The 19015-nt window shown below is 29.5% G+C and overlaps 1 protein-coding gene across 1 annotated transcript; it reads left to right on the top strand.

Moving 5' to 3' along the window:
• The first annotated feature begins 17155 nt into the window (after nucleotides 1-17155).
• Nucleotides 17156-18743, top strand: LOC111274505 (putative disease resistance protein At5g63020). Its single transcript, XM_089755113.1, has 5 exons — nucleotides 17156-18061; nucleotides 18117-18191; nucleotides 18273-18285; nucleotides 18559-18610; nucleotides 18707-18743. Exons 1-5 carry the CDS (start codon nucleotides 17156-17158, stop codon nucleotides 18741-18743), a joined length of 1083 nt encoding a protein of 360 aa, XP_089611239.1.
• Nucleotides 18744-19015: the final 272 nt, after the last annotated feature.

The raw sequence follows: 19015 nt of genomic DNA, 5'->3' as shown, positions 1-19015 counted from the left end.
AGATCATCTGTAGATATAAACTTTTGAAAAGAATTATTTTAGACAATGCCAAGAATCTAAATAGTAAGATGATGCAAAAAATATGTGCTCAATACAAGATCAAACATCATAACTCGACACCATACCGTCCGAAAATGAATGGGGCAATTGAGACAACCAATAAGAACATAAAAAAGATTTTAGAGAAGATGATCGAGACTTACAAATATTGGCATAAGAAGTTGCCATTTGCATTGCATGCATATCGAATGTCAGTTCGTACCTCTACTAGTGCAACCCCATTTTCTTTGGTTTATGAGATGAAAGCTATACTACCAGTGAAAGTAGAGATCCCTTATTTGAGAGTCTTAAAAGAAGTTGAGTTGAAAGAAGCTGAATGGATTCGAGAACGTTATGAGCAGTTAAATTTCATAGAAGAAAAGAGATTGACTGCACTGTGCTATGGTCAGCTATATCAAAGAAGAATGATGAGGGCTCATGATAAGAAAATTTGATCCCGTTGCTTTCGAAAAAGAGAGTTGGTCTTGAAAAGAATTCTCCCAATCCAGCATGATAGTAGAAGAAAATGGACTCCGAACTGGGAAAGACCGTATGTGGTGAAACAGGCTTTTTCAGGTGGAGCGCTGATACTGACTGAGATGGATGAAAATGATCTACCTCATCCTATAAATTCTGATGCTGTGAAGAAATACTATGCTTGAAAACAATGAAAAAATGGAAAAAATGAAAAATGAAAAAATGGAAAAAATGAAAAAATGAAAAAATGAAAAAATGTAAAAAGAAAAGTGAAAAATGAGGACTCAAGGCGAAAACCCTAAAAGGGCGATTTGAGTCATAGGGGGTTTGTCTAAGTTGAAAACCTGAAAAGGTAGCTTAGATAAGGAGAATACAGCATCGAATTTAAAAGTCTGCTGATATGAAGGCTAACAAATTCGAAAGAGTTCCAAGTTGTTAAATACATCAAAGGGTTAAGTTTTCAAAAAAAAAACTTTGAGATGTGTTATCATGATTATCTAATTATTCATTTTGGGCTTTGTCCCCATACCTATCCTTGTAATTCTTTCTTGGCCAAAGTTTACCAACATTTTGCTAATAAGAAACGTTTTATTTCATTTTTTGTGCCTTTTTTTTATGACTGTTTCCCAACCATTTATATTTCTTTCTTCTTAGTACCCCACCATGGAAGAAATGTGCAAATGCATTTTTACTTTTTGAGTTTGAAATAATGATTGATGAATGGATAACAACATAAAAAGATTTTTACATTACATTGAATAAATCAAGAGTGATGAAGGCAGAATCGAGATGTTCAGTTCCTGATTAAGACATTGAATCTGGGAAGAGATTTTTTTGTTACACGAAGAATGTGAGTGGAAGAGACAATTAAGAGCTACACTGATTTGATATTAGAAGAGCAGTGTAATTGGATCTTTGAAGAATCAAAAGACTTGATGCCTAAGAAAAAGCTTGAGAAACTTGAGTACCATATATTGAACAGGAATTAATTGGCTAACATTTACATAGCATGCATTGAAATTCATATGCATTTGCATAGCATACACTACTTTCAGGAAAGTATAGAAGCAGGGGTGTTCCAACATCCCACATGAAAAAGATAGATATGAAGATATTTTACAAATTTGAGAAGAAACTTGTCAGGTAAGTTCCTAATCCTTGAAATAGGATATCTTTTGGTATCAGGGTTGATTTATAAGACCTTTGGGCATAATCTCCTGAAATTCCTTCAAACACAACTTTCAACTCTTTTGGACATGATTGTCAAGGAGCAATTTATTTTCCAAAGTTTCATTGCCTCTATTTAGAGGAGCAATTTACTTTCCAAAGTCGTGGTGCCTCTGTTTAGAGGAGCAATTTACTTTTTCAAAGTCGTGGTGCCTCTGTTTAGAGGAGCAATTTACTTTCCAAAAGTCGTGGTGCCTCTGTAAAATCGTGGTGTCTCTGTTTAGAGGAGCAGGTGCCTCTGTTTAGAGGAGCAATTTACTTTCCCAAAGTCTTGGTGCCTCTGTTTAGAGGAGTAATTTACTTTCTCAAAGTCGTGGTGCCTCTGTTTATTTTCTCAAAGTCGTGGTGCCTCTGTTTAGAGGAGCAATTTATTTTCCCAAAGTCGTGGTGCCTCTGTTTAAAGGAGCAATTTACTTTCCAAAGTCGTTGAGCCTCTGTTTAGAGGAGCTTTGATCAAAAACAAAAAAAAAAATAACAAAAAAAACAAAAAAAAAATGAAAACTAAAAAGGTCGAGTTGAGTCTTGATTGGGTGTCTACGTCTTTGCGCAATTTCTATTTCACAGAAAATGTGCAAAGAGGGGTAGCTGTAGACACCTAATTTGATCCAGGCCCGGATCAATTGGGCCTGGTCCAAATGGGTAAGTCTATTTTCTTTTTTCTTTATTTTATTCTTATTTTTATTTTTATTTTTATTTTTATTGTATTTTACATTTTTATTTTATTTTATTTCTATTTTTATTTTTATTTTTATTTTTATTATTTTATATATATATATTAGGTATTTATGTATTTATTAATATGTAGATATCTTTATTATTATTTTTTTCTTTTTTTCTTGTTAATATTTATGTATATTAGATTATGTATTATCTGTTATTTAATTTTAATTATCTATTAATTTTCTTGATTTATCTTATTTATTTTCTTTTGATTTTTTGTATTTTTTTATTTTTTTTATTTACTTGGTTGAAGATTGGATTGGGATTCAATCAGAAGAGTCCAGATTGGATTCAAAAATTGAATCCCCGTCGAAAGAGGAATTGGGATTGATTAGAAATTCCTGATCAATCCCTATAAAAGGGACCCTTTGGAATAGAACATGATACAGAGAAAATCAGTGAGTAAAAAGCTATTGATTCGAGAGAAAAAAGGCGTATAGAAGAGTATAGAAGGCTAAGAAAAGGTTGAAAAGTGTTCTGGGAGTTAGCAGAAATTTTTTGAAGATTTTTGGCGATTTTTTTCTGGGAATTCCTGGAAAATTTCAGTTTTCGGTTGAATTTTTTCGATGAAAGTTGCATTTTTCGGCAAAAATTCTGGCCAACTTTGAAGTTTCCGGTGAGCTGCCCAGTTTTCAGTGAAGGATCCTAGAAATCGACCAACTTTTTGGTGAACTTCCGACGAAAAACCCAGATTCTGATGCTTTTTTCAGAATCCGATGAAAATTCGACCGGAGTTCTTCGGTCGTTTTAGAGAGAAGTAAGAGAAAAAGGAATAAGAGAGAGAGAAAAGAAGGTTTCTACCAAAAAACAGAGGGAAGAGCCTTATATACTCTCTCAAAATGACGCCGTTTTTGCTTTAAGTGACCTAGAGAATCCGCGCGTTTTACCGAGATCCGACCCGACCCGAGCGTCGACCCGCTTCCTGACCCGCGCGTATCTTCTCCCTCCGAGCCGATAGTCGAGCCGAGCCGAGCCGAGCCGCTTTCCCGAACCGCCCCAGGTTTTTTATTTATTTATTATTTATTTATTTATTAAATTAGGATTATTTAATGTTTTTTATCTTTATTTTATTTTTATTTTTGGTTTTACTTTTTTTTTTTTATTTTTTTTCTTTTAATTTATTATTTTATTTCTTTTTTTAAAAAAAAAATCTAAAAAAATAAATAAATAAGGGGTTTTTGAGGAAAAGTTGAAAGTATCAATTTTTTTTGAAAATCAAAGTTTTCAAAAAATATTTTTGAAAAAAAGTTGAAAGTATCAATTTTCCTTAAAAATAAATTTTCAAAAAATATTTTTGGGGAAAAGTTGAAAATATCAATTTTCTTTGAAAATCAAAGTTTCCAAAAAATATTTTTGGGAAAAAGTTGAAAGTATCAATTTTTCTTAAAAATAAATTTCCAAAAAATATTTTTGAGGAAAAGTTGAAAGTATCAATTTTCCTTAAAAATAAATTTTCAAAAAATATTTTTGAGGAAAATTTGAAAGTATCAATTTTTCTTATAAACAAAGTTTCCAAAAAATATTTTTGAGGAAAAGTTGAAAGTATCAATTTTTCTTAAAAATAAATTTCTAAAAAAAATATTTTTGGGAAAAAGTTGAAAGTATCAATTTTCCTTAAGAATAAATTTCCAAAAAATATTTTTGAGAAAAAGTTGAAAGTATCAATTTTTCTTACACAAAAAAAAAAAAAAACAATCATTCTTAATTTTCACCAAAGCGATGCACCAAAGCCACAAATGCAAAAATGCATCCACCAATGCTACTTACAATGCCCCACAGCACTGCTACTGATGGCAGGAAGGTCTATGGGCGACCGCTAAAACATTGATTAATTTTCATCAATGGGTAATATATATATATATATATATATATGTAGAATCTGACAAGTACTGCCATGGCATTCTACTATAATAAACACAAGTTCATCAACGACTGTGCTCTTAATAAAATGCAGTTGATCTAAGTTTAAATTGCAAAATAATCCCACCAGTCCACCACATATGATTTTGGCTTTTTTTAATGATAAAAAGGTTTTTGAATTTTATTCACACTACAGCAAAATAGCATATTAGCGACAGTTTTGTAGCAACTTTTTACTTATAAATGTCACTCAAGACTTGATATTAGAGGCGTTTCTCGACTAAAACGCCTTGAATATTTTTGTTTAAAAATTTCGGTGAATAGTTAAGGCATATTTTTAGCAGACAATACCTTCAATAATCACATCATAAAAAATTGTATGAGGTTAATTAAGGCGTTGTCTACAAGAAATACCTTTAATATTTGGACCAAAAATTTCTTCAGGCTTATTGAATTTATTTTCTTCATAAATACATTCAATATTAAGCTTATCAAATTGTTTGGATCGTACGGATGTTTACCATAAGGTTGTTAGTTCAATCCGTCCTTTAGCCTTTTTTTGGGTTTAGGAACAGACTATTTGTTATTGATTATTCTAGGCATTTTTTTTGACAAAAACGCCTTCACCAATTGTTTGAAAAAAATTGTTCATAGAATATTAAAGGTGTTTTTCGTAGAGAGACGCCTTTAATAATCGATAGGAAAAATATGAAGTCGATTCTTGAAGGCGTTTTTGGTCGAACTCGTCTTTTATAATCCAATTAGTAATTTTTTTTTTAATTTTTAAAGGTGATTTTGTAAGAAACGCCTTTAATATTCCATAGATAAAACTTGGATGGGATGGTTGAGGTATTTTTGGCTCGAAACCCTTTTAATATTTCTAACGATAAATGTTAATGGTCGGATTATTAAGGGCGACTATATCCAAAATCGCCTTCATAAACTTTTTGTTATGGATTATTGAAGGCGTTACCTGTAGGAAAACGCCCTTCATAATCCATTCGATTAATTTTTAGTTGGTATTATTGAAGGCGTTTTTTTTTCTAGGGGGATTATTGAAGGTGATTTTGGTAAAAAACGCCTTTAATGTTTTCTGTTATGGGTGATTGAAGGCGTTTACTTGCTAAAAACGCCTTCATTAATCGCATCAAAAAAACATAATTGATATTTTGGCCGTGAAGTCAGTTGTAATTTTATGCCTAGAAAAACGTTTGCTGTCAGTTGTAATTTTATGCCTAGAAAAACGTTTGCTGTCAGTTGTATATTTATGCCCAGAAAATATTTGGTTTATATATATGATACTATGAATTACATTTTGGAATTTGCATAATGAACATTGTTGTATTTCAAAAAATTGACCACACATCCGAAATTAAAACTGATAACATTGCCATATTAATATACTTTTATGAAATAATCGTGCTTAGTAATTTATTAAGTACACATAGTGTATTCATATTAAGTATAACAATAATATTAAACCAATACCCCCAAATTACAAACTTAAAGTTTCCATTCAACATGGCATGTTAAAAACTTTATAACAATTTGTTCCATATATATTTACATTCAACCAACAATATCTAACCTGAAGGTTTATCAATATTGATAAATGTCAATACATAATCACACCATTATTTACGGACTTCATCCACCTCCTCTTTTGTGAAGCTTTCTTTACCTTCCCACTAAAAAAATTATCAGAAGTAAATGTTAAGAAATGAGAACATAATGTACCATTTTATTTTTTTGAATATATAACGAGTTTATGAAATTTATATTAACCTTGAATGGTGTGGTCACAAAATCATGGAACACTATCTTTCGCATAAAATGAATGATATAATATCCACATTCAGTATTATCGGGTTGATGGGGTACTTGAATATTAAATTGAGTCGGTTTAAAAAATATTTATCTAAACAAACTCAGCATTAAAAGAATAAATTTGACATTTACCGGCAATGACACCCATTTTAGTTTTTTTACCTTCTTATTGAATGTAGATATTACCCTAAATTGAAAAGGAAAAAAATTAGTAGGAACATAAATAAAATTTCTTATGAAAAAATAGAACATATATAATATAATAAAGTACTGTAATACCTCTTTATAAAAGTTTGAATATCAAGGTTAGGCATCGCTATTGGATTAACTGAATTAAGAAAGTATGGCGTTAAGGATTTGGTGTCAATCACATTAAGCACCCAATGACGACTGTAAAATAATAACAATGGTATACTCAGAATACGTATCAGATCATAGAATGGAGTAGGTTGAAGTAATTAAGGTAGGAATGTAGCTTACTGCGCATTATACGAGAGCAAATAATAATCAGTCGATCTTTTCATGCATACGATCACATGATTAGCATGATACACGACTGTGTCACTCTGTTCACTAATGAAGTTAGGGTCAATGAATCAAAATCTATTCATCAACTATCTCTCCTTCAGCTCTCTATATAGGAAGCTACACGATAACAATCAACACTACAGGTTAGTATTACACCCTAATACTAACTTACTACATATTGAAATTACATATTTGTATTTATAAGTTAACCTCATATAAGCAATGATTTCAGCAGCTGATAATTCATCCATTTCATAAAATTCTTTCACCTCATCCACACCAATGAAAGAAAATGATTGTTTATCAAATAAGTCTTCCTCAAACTCAATGGATATGAAGTGTCCACCGGTACAACTCTCGAACGAATATTTTGTTAACTCATTCATGAAAGCCTGGACAAGGGTCAGACTTTGAGTTTGAACATTCTCCTACAATATTTAATGAAATATAAGTATTAAAACTAAATCAATTAATATAATAAACAAATTAATATTCAAATTATAAACAATATCACACTTCTTGGGTGGTAGCGAATGATGGGATGGCTTCTTTACTTGCAACGGAAGCTTGTCGTATGGGGACGATGCTATCAGGTCGGGATACTGGCATAACCTACTACATTGCTGCCAACATGGACTCCAAAGCAGTAAGTCTTTGCTGTTGGTCATTGAGGCGTTGCTGCTGGTCATTAATTTGTTGTTGTTGTTGCTCAATTATTGCTTCATGTTATGCATTTCTCATTCATGGGGTTTTTGATTGTTTACCAAAATACGTTGATGGCAAGACAAATTTACCAATCCCGCGAACCTGACTAGGCCTTTCTTTAGCGCCTAATGCTAAAGATAAAGGATATTCGTCATACTGGGTTGCCAGTTCACCAGATTTTATTTTCACAGCATAATCATCCTGAAATACAATAATAAGTTGGGCTGTTAAAATAAATCTACACAAGCTAGTATACACCCATGCATACATAGATAATGCCAATCATACATTATATCAAAAAAGTAGTTATACATACAATCTTTTTTGTCATTTTCGCGATTACTTCATCTGCGAAGGGTCTATCCTTTCGTAGATATCTTTGTTTTCAGATATCTCATCTGGAAACTTCTGTGTTTACGCTCATTAATTCTTATTAAATTATCGCATTTGCATATCTTTTTCTTGCTATCCGATGGTGATATTGTTGTTTGGCCCGAATGTCTCGATGTTGGTATTTGATTTTCTATAAAATCAAAAAATTACGTCAATCACATATGAAGATGAAAGGCTATATTGCATAAAAACTTATAAACTTGGATTGATTTGGTAATGATTTTGTGTACCAAGAAATTTTTTGAAAGTCAATGGGGAACAAAATTTATCCAATTTTTAACACTTATGACATCTGCATACGCTGCAAGTGAAACAACCAAAACATCACATTCACCAGCCAGCGATAAAATATATTGGGTTGTCAATTTGCTTTTAAAGTCTTTGAAAGCTTTCCCAGCAGATTGCAACACAATATTTTTACACTTAATTGGGACATCAAACCGTTCCTAAATAAGTTAACACAAACAGTATCAACATATTGAATTTCAATTAAATGATTATATAACAAATTTTACGAAATAGTTGAATAAACATACCACAACGGACTATCATATCTCATCTTTTAGATCATCAAAAACTCATCGCCAATCGATGTACGTAATTGAAATCCTCCGATGGACCATGGCTTCAATATGAGTAGCCATCTTGGCAACTCCTTCCGACATAGGCTGCCCATTTTGATTGAAGTCAATATGAACTTTTGTGTCAGTCACTTTGATTTGTTTATTTAAGCCCATTCCTTTTCTTTTTTGGCCTACATTTCTTTTTTTTTTGCATGTTCATTAGAAAGAGAATAATGTTCTTCGGAGTCCATATTACCTGCAATATTGACCAAAATTATATGAATTACACAATATGACCTTTTAAATTTATCATTGTACTTAATTTAATACAACCAATAACATACTATGTACAGAAACATCATTTAGCACATTATTCAGTAATGTGCTCATACACACCCTTCAGCAAACCACTCAAAAATACTATTTAGGCCCCCAATTTCATTTAAATCCATTCAGCAAAACAATATCAGACAATAAGGTTCAGCAAACTATTCAGCATGAAATATTATTCAGACCCCCAATATCATACAATACCATTCGACAATACAATATCAGTCAACAAGGTTCAATAAACCACAATATTTAATGCGTACTACATAAAAACAACATACTTGCAATATGAATAGAATCTTGAATGACTATGCTGACGGTGATGTTAATGAAAATATATAAATGCATATGTCAATATTAAGGAACTAAAAAAATAAAAATTCTCTATTGAATATTGTAAATAATATAGTAAACTAAAAAAAAAGACTTATTGATTAAAACAGAGGTTTGCAGCGATGATTTGTTGAAGGTCGGTGGTGAGGAATGGGAGAAAGAAAGCAATAGCCTGCTAGAAATGTGTTTAAGGGTTTGGTTTGTTTGGTTGAATAACACAGCTTTTAATCGTTCTGTGTACCAGCCCTTTGTAAATTTTTGTGTTCAAGGTAGGGAAATGAATATAAAATTAATTATTAAAGGCATTTCCATGGAACAACACCTTTAATAATCACCAGAAAATTTTATTGAAGATTATTGAAAGGTATTTTTTACAAAAAAGTGCCTTTAATATAAGCCTTTAAAATTGTCCAACCAACTTATTAAAGGCGTATTTTATAAAAAAAAATACCTTTTCTAATTCTTAAAAATTATAAAAGGCATTTTTAGTAAAAAATCGCCTTCAATAATTATGGATTTCCAAAGTTTATAACAGATTATTGAAGGCGTTTTATAATAAAAGATGTCTTTAATAATCCAAAAAAATTTTTTTTTAAAAAATTATTGAAGGCATTGTTATCTGTAATCGCCTTCAGTAATTATATACAAACTGTGATAGAAATTATTAAAGACGTCTTTCTTGGATATACACCTTCAATAACAGTGTTAAAATTTGTGTGGTGGTATATAAAATGCATTTTACAGAAGAAAATGCCTTTAATAATTTTCAAAATTTTTAGTGGGAGAATTTTGAAGGCGTCCCCTATTAACAAACACCTTCAGTAATAGATTACTAAGTTTAAAGGTATATTGAAGGCATAGTTTTTAATAAACGCCTTCCATTACTATCGTCGTATATTGAAGGCGTTTTATAATAAAAGACGCTTTTAATAATTTATGGAATGTCTAAAAAATATCATTTAATAAGTTAATAATATTTTATAACAATGTCTATTAGAGTGCTTAAAAAGAAAAAAAAATTCTAGTGCCCTAATTAGAAGATATATATGAAAATATATTTATGAGTAATTAGCTATCCATTTAATATTTTTTTTTAGCTCAATTGTATTGTTAACCAAGTTAACTGCAACTTATTCATATAAGGTAAGAACATTAGGTATTTAAAAGAGAATAAATGGAATTAATTTAGTCTAACTAATTACTCTTTAAGTAATAAAAACATTTCAAATAATTAAAATACATTTATTAAAAGACAAATGATAATTTTTTAAATTTGTCCACATGTCAAAAATGTGGGTTTTCCAAGTAAGGCTATTTCCATTTTTATCCAAAACTTTGTATTTTTTATATATTTATATAAGTTAACTAAAAACTAAAAATGGAAGTAATAAGAGTAATTTATGGAATGTATAAAAATTATCATGTAATAAATTAATGATATTTTATAATAATGTATGTTAGGGTACTTAAAAAGCAAAAAAAAGAAAAATTTTCTAGTGCCCTAATTAGAAGATATGAAAATATATTCATTAGCAATTAGCTTTCCATTTAGTTTTTTTCTTAATTTATTTGTATTATTAACCAAGTTAATTGCAACTTATTCATATAAGGTATGTTCATATAAAGTAAGAATTGGGCATTTAAAAAAGAATAAATGTAATTAATTTAATCTAACTAATTATGTTTTAAGTAATAAAAATATTTTAAATAATTAAAATGCATTTATTAAAAGACACAGTACAATTTTTAAAATCTGTCCACATATAAAAAATATAAAAATATGGGTTATCCAAGTAAGACTTTTTTTTTTTTTTTTACCTAAAGCTTTAGCTTTTTTATGTTTATATAATTTTTTTAACTTGCTTTTTTATGACAATTTTAGCCTTTTTATTTTTTTTTATTTTTATATTTCATTTTCCTCACAAAAAAATTTATTTGAAAAATTATTATGTCATTTTTATTTGAAAACTGAATTGAAGCCTTGTATTGAAAATTTCTCAAAATATTCTAGTACGTTGATAACATTAAAAAAATTTTTTATCTAAAAATTTCTTAAGAATCACTATTCAAATTTTTTTTAAAATCCTATCTTTGGAAGCTCATATTTTAAATTAATTAATGCAATTAATATTCATACATTATTATATATAACCTTACTTTTAAAAATATATTTTCTTTTATTAGTTATTATTTATTTTTTAAACTAATAAAATAATAAGTAAATGAAAACCCTTTTGTATTGGATATATTTCTAAATACTCCAGCATTTTAAATAGCATTTTAGAAAAATATTCTTACATGGAGATTTTTAAAAAATCAGTACGTGGATTTTCTTAATATTTCATCCATTGAGGATTGTCAATTTTCTTTAAAAAGATTTTTTTAACATTTTTAAAAATATATATTTATTTAAAAATGTAAATTTTAACCATACAAAGATGACCAAATAAATAACTTATAAAAAATATAAAGAAAATAATAAAAAAAATAAGAAATTACCCAAAAGAACATATCAAACTCGATCAATAAATCAGTCAGCCGATTCAAGTGATTTGTTCATTTTTTCCTAGTTCATGCAGCGATTTAAGCTTTTTCTTTGATTTTTTAGTAGTTCAACAGCCAGTTATTAGTTCAAAAGTGATTTGAATCAATTCAACTTGATCTGTTCAAGGTTAATGTGAGAAGCTGGGCAATAGGTCAGGTGTGCGGAACTTAAACTAGGCTAGGTCCATGCATTGATCCTTGTAAGTTTTTTTTTTTCAAGCTTATAAATGCCAAATTTTTTTTCAATTCATTTTAAACCTTTCTCTAAAAAAATTTCCCAAAAACTCTCTCTAGTTTCAAAAACTTCCTTCGACCTTTAAAGCCAACCCAATTTTTTACCATCATGTTGGCACCATCTATTACTGTCGACCATCAATCATCGGTCGTTGGCAATAATCGAAGCCTAAAATCTCTAAAAATGAACATTTCCACCCCCTTTTCACTATTCTAATTTCCATTTAGCCTAAAACAACCCTAAACGGCCTAGATCTGAGCTTAAATATCTTGGCTTCCACCTTTTGAAACACCATTTTTTGTTGTGTTATTTGTCATCGGTTTCTCCTATGTTTTCTCCCCTTCCTTGTTTGTGCTTCCCACTAACTTTTAGGTGTCAAAAACTTTCCAAATGCCTCAAACCAAAGCCCATTTCCTTAATTTTGGTGATTTTGACTTTTTTTTTCTTTTAGAAAATATCTAATTAAAAGAATTTTTTTAAAAAGGATAAAAAGTTTATCCTTTAAAAAAATCTTTTTTTACAATTTTTTCTAAATGTAATTTTGTTTTGGTTTGAAAAAAAAACCCATAGAAGAAATAAAAATTTGACAAACATATAATAATTTAAAATAAATAAATAAATAAAATTTTGTGAAGTTTTTGTTTAATTTTTGGTAGTAATATATAACCGTTTTATTATTAATCCAAAAAAACATGTTGTCAACAAGAAATATAATCCCTTACATGTTATAATTCAGGTGATTTCTTACAAAAAGATCAACATGATTTTTACCTAGGGTTGGCTCCTTTCAGCTTATTATATGCTAGAGTTGGATTGTTATGTATCTAAAAGTTCTTAAATTGTCTCTTACTATCATCCATATTAAAATAATAAAAGCACCTTGATCTTTATCCATCACATGTTATGAATGAAAAGGGTTTACTCTGAATTAAGTATTTCACTTGCCATTCCAAAGGTTTTCACGTTACGAGAGTATAGGTATTTTGCTTTCTCTTATAGGGACAAAGCCTGAATATAGAGCTCATGTATGAAATGCAATGTGTCATTGTGTGTGTGTGAGAGAGAGATGATGAAAATAACATTGCAATCTTTATCCTAAAAGCCTCATAATTTATTAAGAATAATAAATACAAAACATACAATAATAAATAAATAAATGATATAATTACAATGAAATGCATGAGATTTTTTTTTATTTTTATTACTATTGTTATTAAAAATAAAATCAAAATCAAGGAAATTAAAGTTAAATACCGATTAAAATCATTAAATCAAAATTAAAGATAACACAAAATTAATTTTACCATACTCTAAAAAAATTGCATCTCCAACTAAGTAACTAAGTTGTCATAACGATTTTGAAGACTGTTACACGAATTTTAAAAAATAAAAAGTCATCATTAATCTTTTTTTAGTCTACCTATTAAAATTTATTATTTTAATAAAATTTTAAAATTAATTAAAACTTTATTAAAAGATTAATTTTTTAGTGTGAAAAAATAATTTGGGTTCAAAAAAACGATTACATATAAAAAAAGATTAACACCTCTAAAATGTCCATCCAAAAATAGTATCAAGTAATCACGTATTATTCTTTGATCTTAATAAAAATGATCTTGATATTTAATATTAATTACCTTGACTCTCATCGTTTATCACAATTTTAGTTTTTTATTTTTATTTTATTTTCCTAAAAAAATTATTTAATAATTTATTATTGCATTTTCATATGAAAAATAAATTAAAGTATTGTATTGAAAAAATTTTCAAAATATTCTAATATGTCGTAATATTAAAAAAAAATTTATCAGTTACAAATTTATTAAAAATTATTACTCAAATTTTTTTAAAAATTTCATCTTCAAATATTTATATTTTTAATTAATTAATACAATTAATAGTCATACATAATTATATGTAACCTTACCTAAAAAAAGTATTTTATTATTGATTTTTTTGTTTTGAATTTGAAAAAAAAAAGTAAATGAGGGATCCTGGTGAGTTTTTTTTTTTTCTAAAGCTTAGTACGGCCAAACTTTTTTTCCAATTCATTTCAGACATTTCTCTATAAAAATTTCCAAAAACTCTCTCGAGATTCAAAAACTATTGGCGACCTTCAAAGCCAACCCAATTTTCGGCCACTGCGTTGGCCATCATTTGCTATCATCGACCTCCGGTCGTCAACGCCAATTGGAGCTCAAAATCTTCAAGAATGACTTTTTCCCCCCTCGTAACTGTTTCGACCTCTATTTAGCCTAAAACAATCCCAAACGGCCTAGATCTGAGTCAAAATATCATTGCTTCCGCCTCTTAAAACACCTTTTTTCGCGCTTATCACCATCGGTTTCTCCTATTTTTCTCTCCCTTTCTTACTATCCTTCCCACCAAATTTTAGGCCTCAAAACCTTTTAAAATGCCCAAACGAAAACCCTCTCCCTTCGTTTTGGTGATTTTATTTTATTTTTTTGTTTTTTGCTTTTAGCACTATTTCTTCCCGTTCTAGGGGATGTGTGATTATTTTTGTGTTTTCTTCTTTTGAGTTTTTCTGTTAAGGGGCTGTGGGTTGCTTGATATACAGTTGGGTGGGTCTTGAGTTTGGTTTTGGTCTTTTTTAGGTGGTGGTGAAGGATGTCTTCTAGTGGGGGGTCTTAGCTGGGTTTTTTAGATGAATGGGTTTTTGGAATGAATGATGGTGGTGGTTTTTGGGGCTGCTGGTTAGAGTGGGATAGAAATGGTACAGCTGGAGGTGTATGGGTTGAAAGATGGTGATAGTGGTGGTAACGGCAGAAGGCTCCCTTTCCCTATTGATTTCAATTGGGTTTTAATGAAGTGATTCAAACACATCCCAGAAATTAAGCCTTAATTTCTGCAGCCAATGGGAATGCAGGGTAGGGTGTAGAGGTTGAGTAGGAGATGGGTTTCTGCAAAGTAGGTCAGCTAACAAGGAATAAGAATCTGATAAGGTGATAGCTATGTTCTGGTGCTGTGCCATAATTGAATCTGGATCACATTAGGACAAGAAAGTCAATTGAACCCAATATGCAATGAACAAGTCCATTCTTGACCACAATGCCTAATTAAATTTCGAATATCAAAATTATGAATGAAATTTAAGACTCATTTTAATCGACGATGGATAAAATTAAGTGTTTATAAAATTAAGTATTTACAATTAGCATGTGTTGAATTTGGATTGGATGCAATTAAAAAATGAAAAAATGGGTTATTCTTCTTGAATCATTAAAGTTATTACCTAAGTGGTCATATTTTATATAAATATATAAAAGGTAAAATTTTTAGTAAAAAAGAAAAAAAATTAAATGTGGATGATTTATTCTTTTGATATGTAGAAAGTTTTGAACAATTGTCTTGCATTAATTATTTTGATTCGTTGTTATATAAATTTTATTAATTTAAAAGATATTTATTTTGATGAAATTAAGTATATTTATTTTCTTATAAATATAAAATATTATTACTTTTATAAATATGTTACAATTCAATTATCTTAAATCACTTTCAAATAATTTCAATTTTTTAATTTTAAACACTAAATATGAACACTATGAATAAAAAATATACTTTAAAAACATTGACTATTTAATATCTATAATTTTAGTATTTAATTAAAAAAATAATTTATGTAATGAGTATATAAGTCATATAATGCTAAGAATTCAAACCTAAAATAAAGGTCTAATTAATTGCAAATATATATTTTTATATTTCTTTCTATATAAATATTAATTACAATCACAGATATTTACCAACATAATTTATTATTTCAAAATGTATTTTCTAATAACCCATTATAATTACTTTGCATAAATTATTCTCAATTTATAAGAAACTTTATAATTCTTACTATAAATATAAATCATGTAAGCTAAAAGTGTTAGGAGGTTACTTTCCAAATGTATGGATTTATGATTAGGTCAATTTTTGTCAATACAATTATATTAATTTTTTATATTAATTTTTGTCCATACAATTATATTAATTTTTTTATGACAATGAATTATTTTGATTTTGATTTCTTTTATTGTTATATTTTTGTCAAATTACATTATTCTTTTAGTTTATCAATCATTGTTCATTATAGGAACAACAATGCTAAATATTGATCACCAAGTAATTTTTTTTTGCTTTTGTGTTTATAGATGCTTTCCTTTTATCATATTTATTAGTTGGTATTATTTTAATATTTCTCTTTTATTCACTTAATTTTTTATGAAAAAAAAGTAGCTTTCGTTAACATCAAGAAGCATGAGTCTAAAAATCAGGCTTGGAAGTGATCCTAACAAGGTTTGTTGGTTGCTAATCTCACACTCAATTTTAGTTGTGGTGTGCTAAAAAATAAACAATTCAGCTAGTTTGAATGAACTGACAAGATGTACGAGATGAAGTTAAATTCAAAATATCAAAAATCTGTATCCCATATATGTATGATTTGCTTTTGTGATCTTTGAAATAGTTATTAATGAATCATTCTTCACTATGAGGGAATTAAAATCACATTACATTTATCATGATCACATTTAATAATATAAATATTTTTATTTTGATTACAGAAGAGATCAAAATTGTCAAATTAACTATAATTTTGTTCAATTTTGTCTTGATTAATATTACAATTATATATCATGTTTTTCTTTTCAAGATTTGTCTCTATTTCTTTCTTGGTTTAATTAGCTTGAATTGCATTTGTTTCTACTTTAGTGTTTTAAACATGACATTGTCCAAAACTTAATCTATTGCTTAATTGTTTTTTTTATTAAAATAATACAATCAACCATAAGTAGAAAATTGTTTTCACGTACGGTTCATGCTTTTATATAGTTCTAAGAGTTTTTTTAAGATCAAAATTATTAAATTTTAGTCATAATGCATTCTTTATATGTAAGAGATAACAGTATATGCTTACCAAAAAAGAGTTTTAAATAAAGTTGGGATGACTTATTATCTTTATAAACTTATACTAATTATGGTACTCAATTCATATCCTGATGTAAATATGGTAAATAATTTTATTACAAAATCTTCTTAAAATTTTATTATAGTTACACATTGATCTTTAGTTTTTTTTTTAATTTTTTTATTTTACATCAAAATTTTTATTCTTATATAAAAATTATTAGTTGTATTATATATATATATTTTCATCCTCTAACTCCATAAATATATATATATATATGTATGTCTATATATATCATTTATCCTTCACCTTTAAAATCATTTCTCATTTCCACTTCGTATCCCTCCTCTCTATGTATACATTCATGTGTGTGTGAGATTTAGACCAAGCTCAATCTTCGCTGCAGGCTAGATCTTTCGATTCATTTTTCTTCCTGAAACCGCCTCTTAATTATCTGCAATGGAAATTGCAAGCCTAGTCTTAGAGGTAATCTCTTGTTTGCGGGATTGCAGCGAAGGAAACAGAGAGTACCGTATCTCGATCTGTCATCCCGAAAGGCTTATAAGATCTTTGAAAAGAGATACAGAAAAGCTTAGAGAGCAAAGGAACGATGTGAAGACAAGAGTAGAAAATGCTGAGCGGCAACAAATGCGGCCTAGGGTGCAAGTCGAAGGATGGTTACGGCGAGTAGAAGAACTAGAAGCTGAAATTGACATGGTTGTGAGGGAAGGAGAAAGGGAGGCTCAGCAAAGATGTTTCTGCAACTTTTCTCCCAAAAGATTGAAGTCTAGTTACAACCTCGGGAAGCAAGTATCAAAAAAATTGAAAGCTATTTCTGAGTTGAGAACAGAACTAAGTTTTGTTGATGTGGCTGACATGTTGCCCCCGCCCTTGGTGGATGAAATGCCCCTCGAGGACACTGTGGGCATGGATTTAAATTTCAGGGAGGTTTGGAGCTACCTTTGTGATCAACGAGTGGGAATCATTGGAATATATGGTATGGGGGGTGTGGGCAAAACCACCCTCTTGCGCAAAATCAACAATGAACTAATTGGCAGAGTTGGTCAAGATTTTGATGTGGTGATTTGGGCCGTGGTGTCAAGGGATCTAAACATGGAAAAGGTGCAGGATACAATTGGCCGAAAACTAGGCTTCCCTGATGAGAGATGGAGTAGGATGAGCCAAGAAGAGAAAAGCAATTCCATCTTCAGGGTGTTGAAAACGAAAAGATTTGTGCTATTGTTAGATGATGTGTGGGAGCATTTTGATCTTTTGAGGAGGGCAGTTGCATTTCCCCTTTCGTCCTCTTATTTTAGTGCCCTTTTCTTTTTCCTTTCCGGTTCAATGTTTTCTCCATTGAATGTGGTATACAGCCGTGTGGTGGCAACATTAACTAGGGACTGCTATATGTTGAAGTCAGCTTGTACAGTTGTTTGCTGTTAGAGATGTGAAATTGATTGCATATGGTTTGAGACAACAAATTTGTTCTATCAAGGCAAGTTGCCTGCTGCTTTGGATAAAGTTGTAGAAAGATAGTAGCTATACCTGAACCTATGCTTGAATGTTTTCCCTACAGGAAGGACATATTGGTTTTGATTTCATTAATCAGCCTTATTAGTAAACCATTAAAATAGTTCAAACTTAAATCATAAGTATCCATGGGTTTACCGATTATGCAGTTTGTTCATTATAATAATTATTTTGTTCATTGTCTGTGCGCAATGATGCTTCTGTGGGTTTAAATGTGATCTACAAGGGAACTTTGGATATATGTCTCATTTCCTTATAATAACTTTTTATATTCCGAACATTTAGTGGATTGTTGCAGACTCATCTGGTTTTTTTACTCTATATCTGCTAAGTTTATGTAGCTGTTCTCATGTGTATTTCCCATAGCTCTCTTATTTGCTCATTGTAATTTGAAGAAAAAAGTTAGTAGTTAGCTGAGTACGTTCTTTCCATTTGATTGGTGATTGTTCCATTAGTAATAACATTTATTGTGGTCTTCAGATATCACCAGTTGCAAGAAAAATTTAAGCTTCTGTGAACTTATGTTTGTTGTAATGTGCTATTTTCCTCTTGGGCACCATGCACTATGCTGTGTTCATATGTTTTAATGAGATTTTTATGGAAATCTGGTGTAGGTTGTGTGTTTTTTTTTCTGGTAAATATCTGTTGCTATCACATAAATTTGGTGATGAGTGTCTGCCTGTTGTGAATCTATTTTATTATTTATGGGCTGTGTTCTTGCAACTGTTCCTACATATTTCCCACTGTTCAGTTTTATGGTTTGGTGAAACTCTAGTGGCAAGATTCATG

Source organism: Durio zibethinus, chromosome 26, assembly GCF_047325235.1.
Source record: "Durio zibethinus cultivar Kanyao isolate XHJ-2024 chromosome 26, ASM4732523v1, whole genome shotgun sequence".
NCBI lineage: Eukaryota > Viridiplantae > Streptophyta > Magnoliopsida > Malvales > Malvaceae > Durio > Durio zibethinus.
This window is presented reverse-complemented; position numbering and strand designations above follow the sequence as displayed.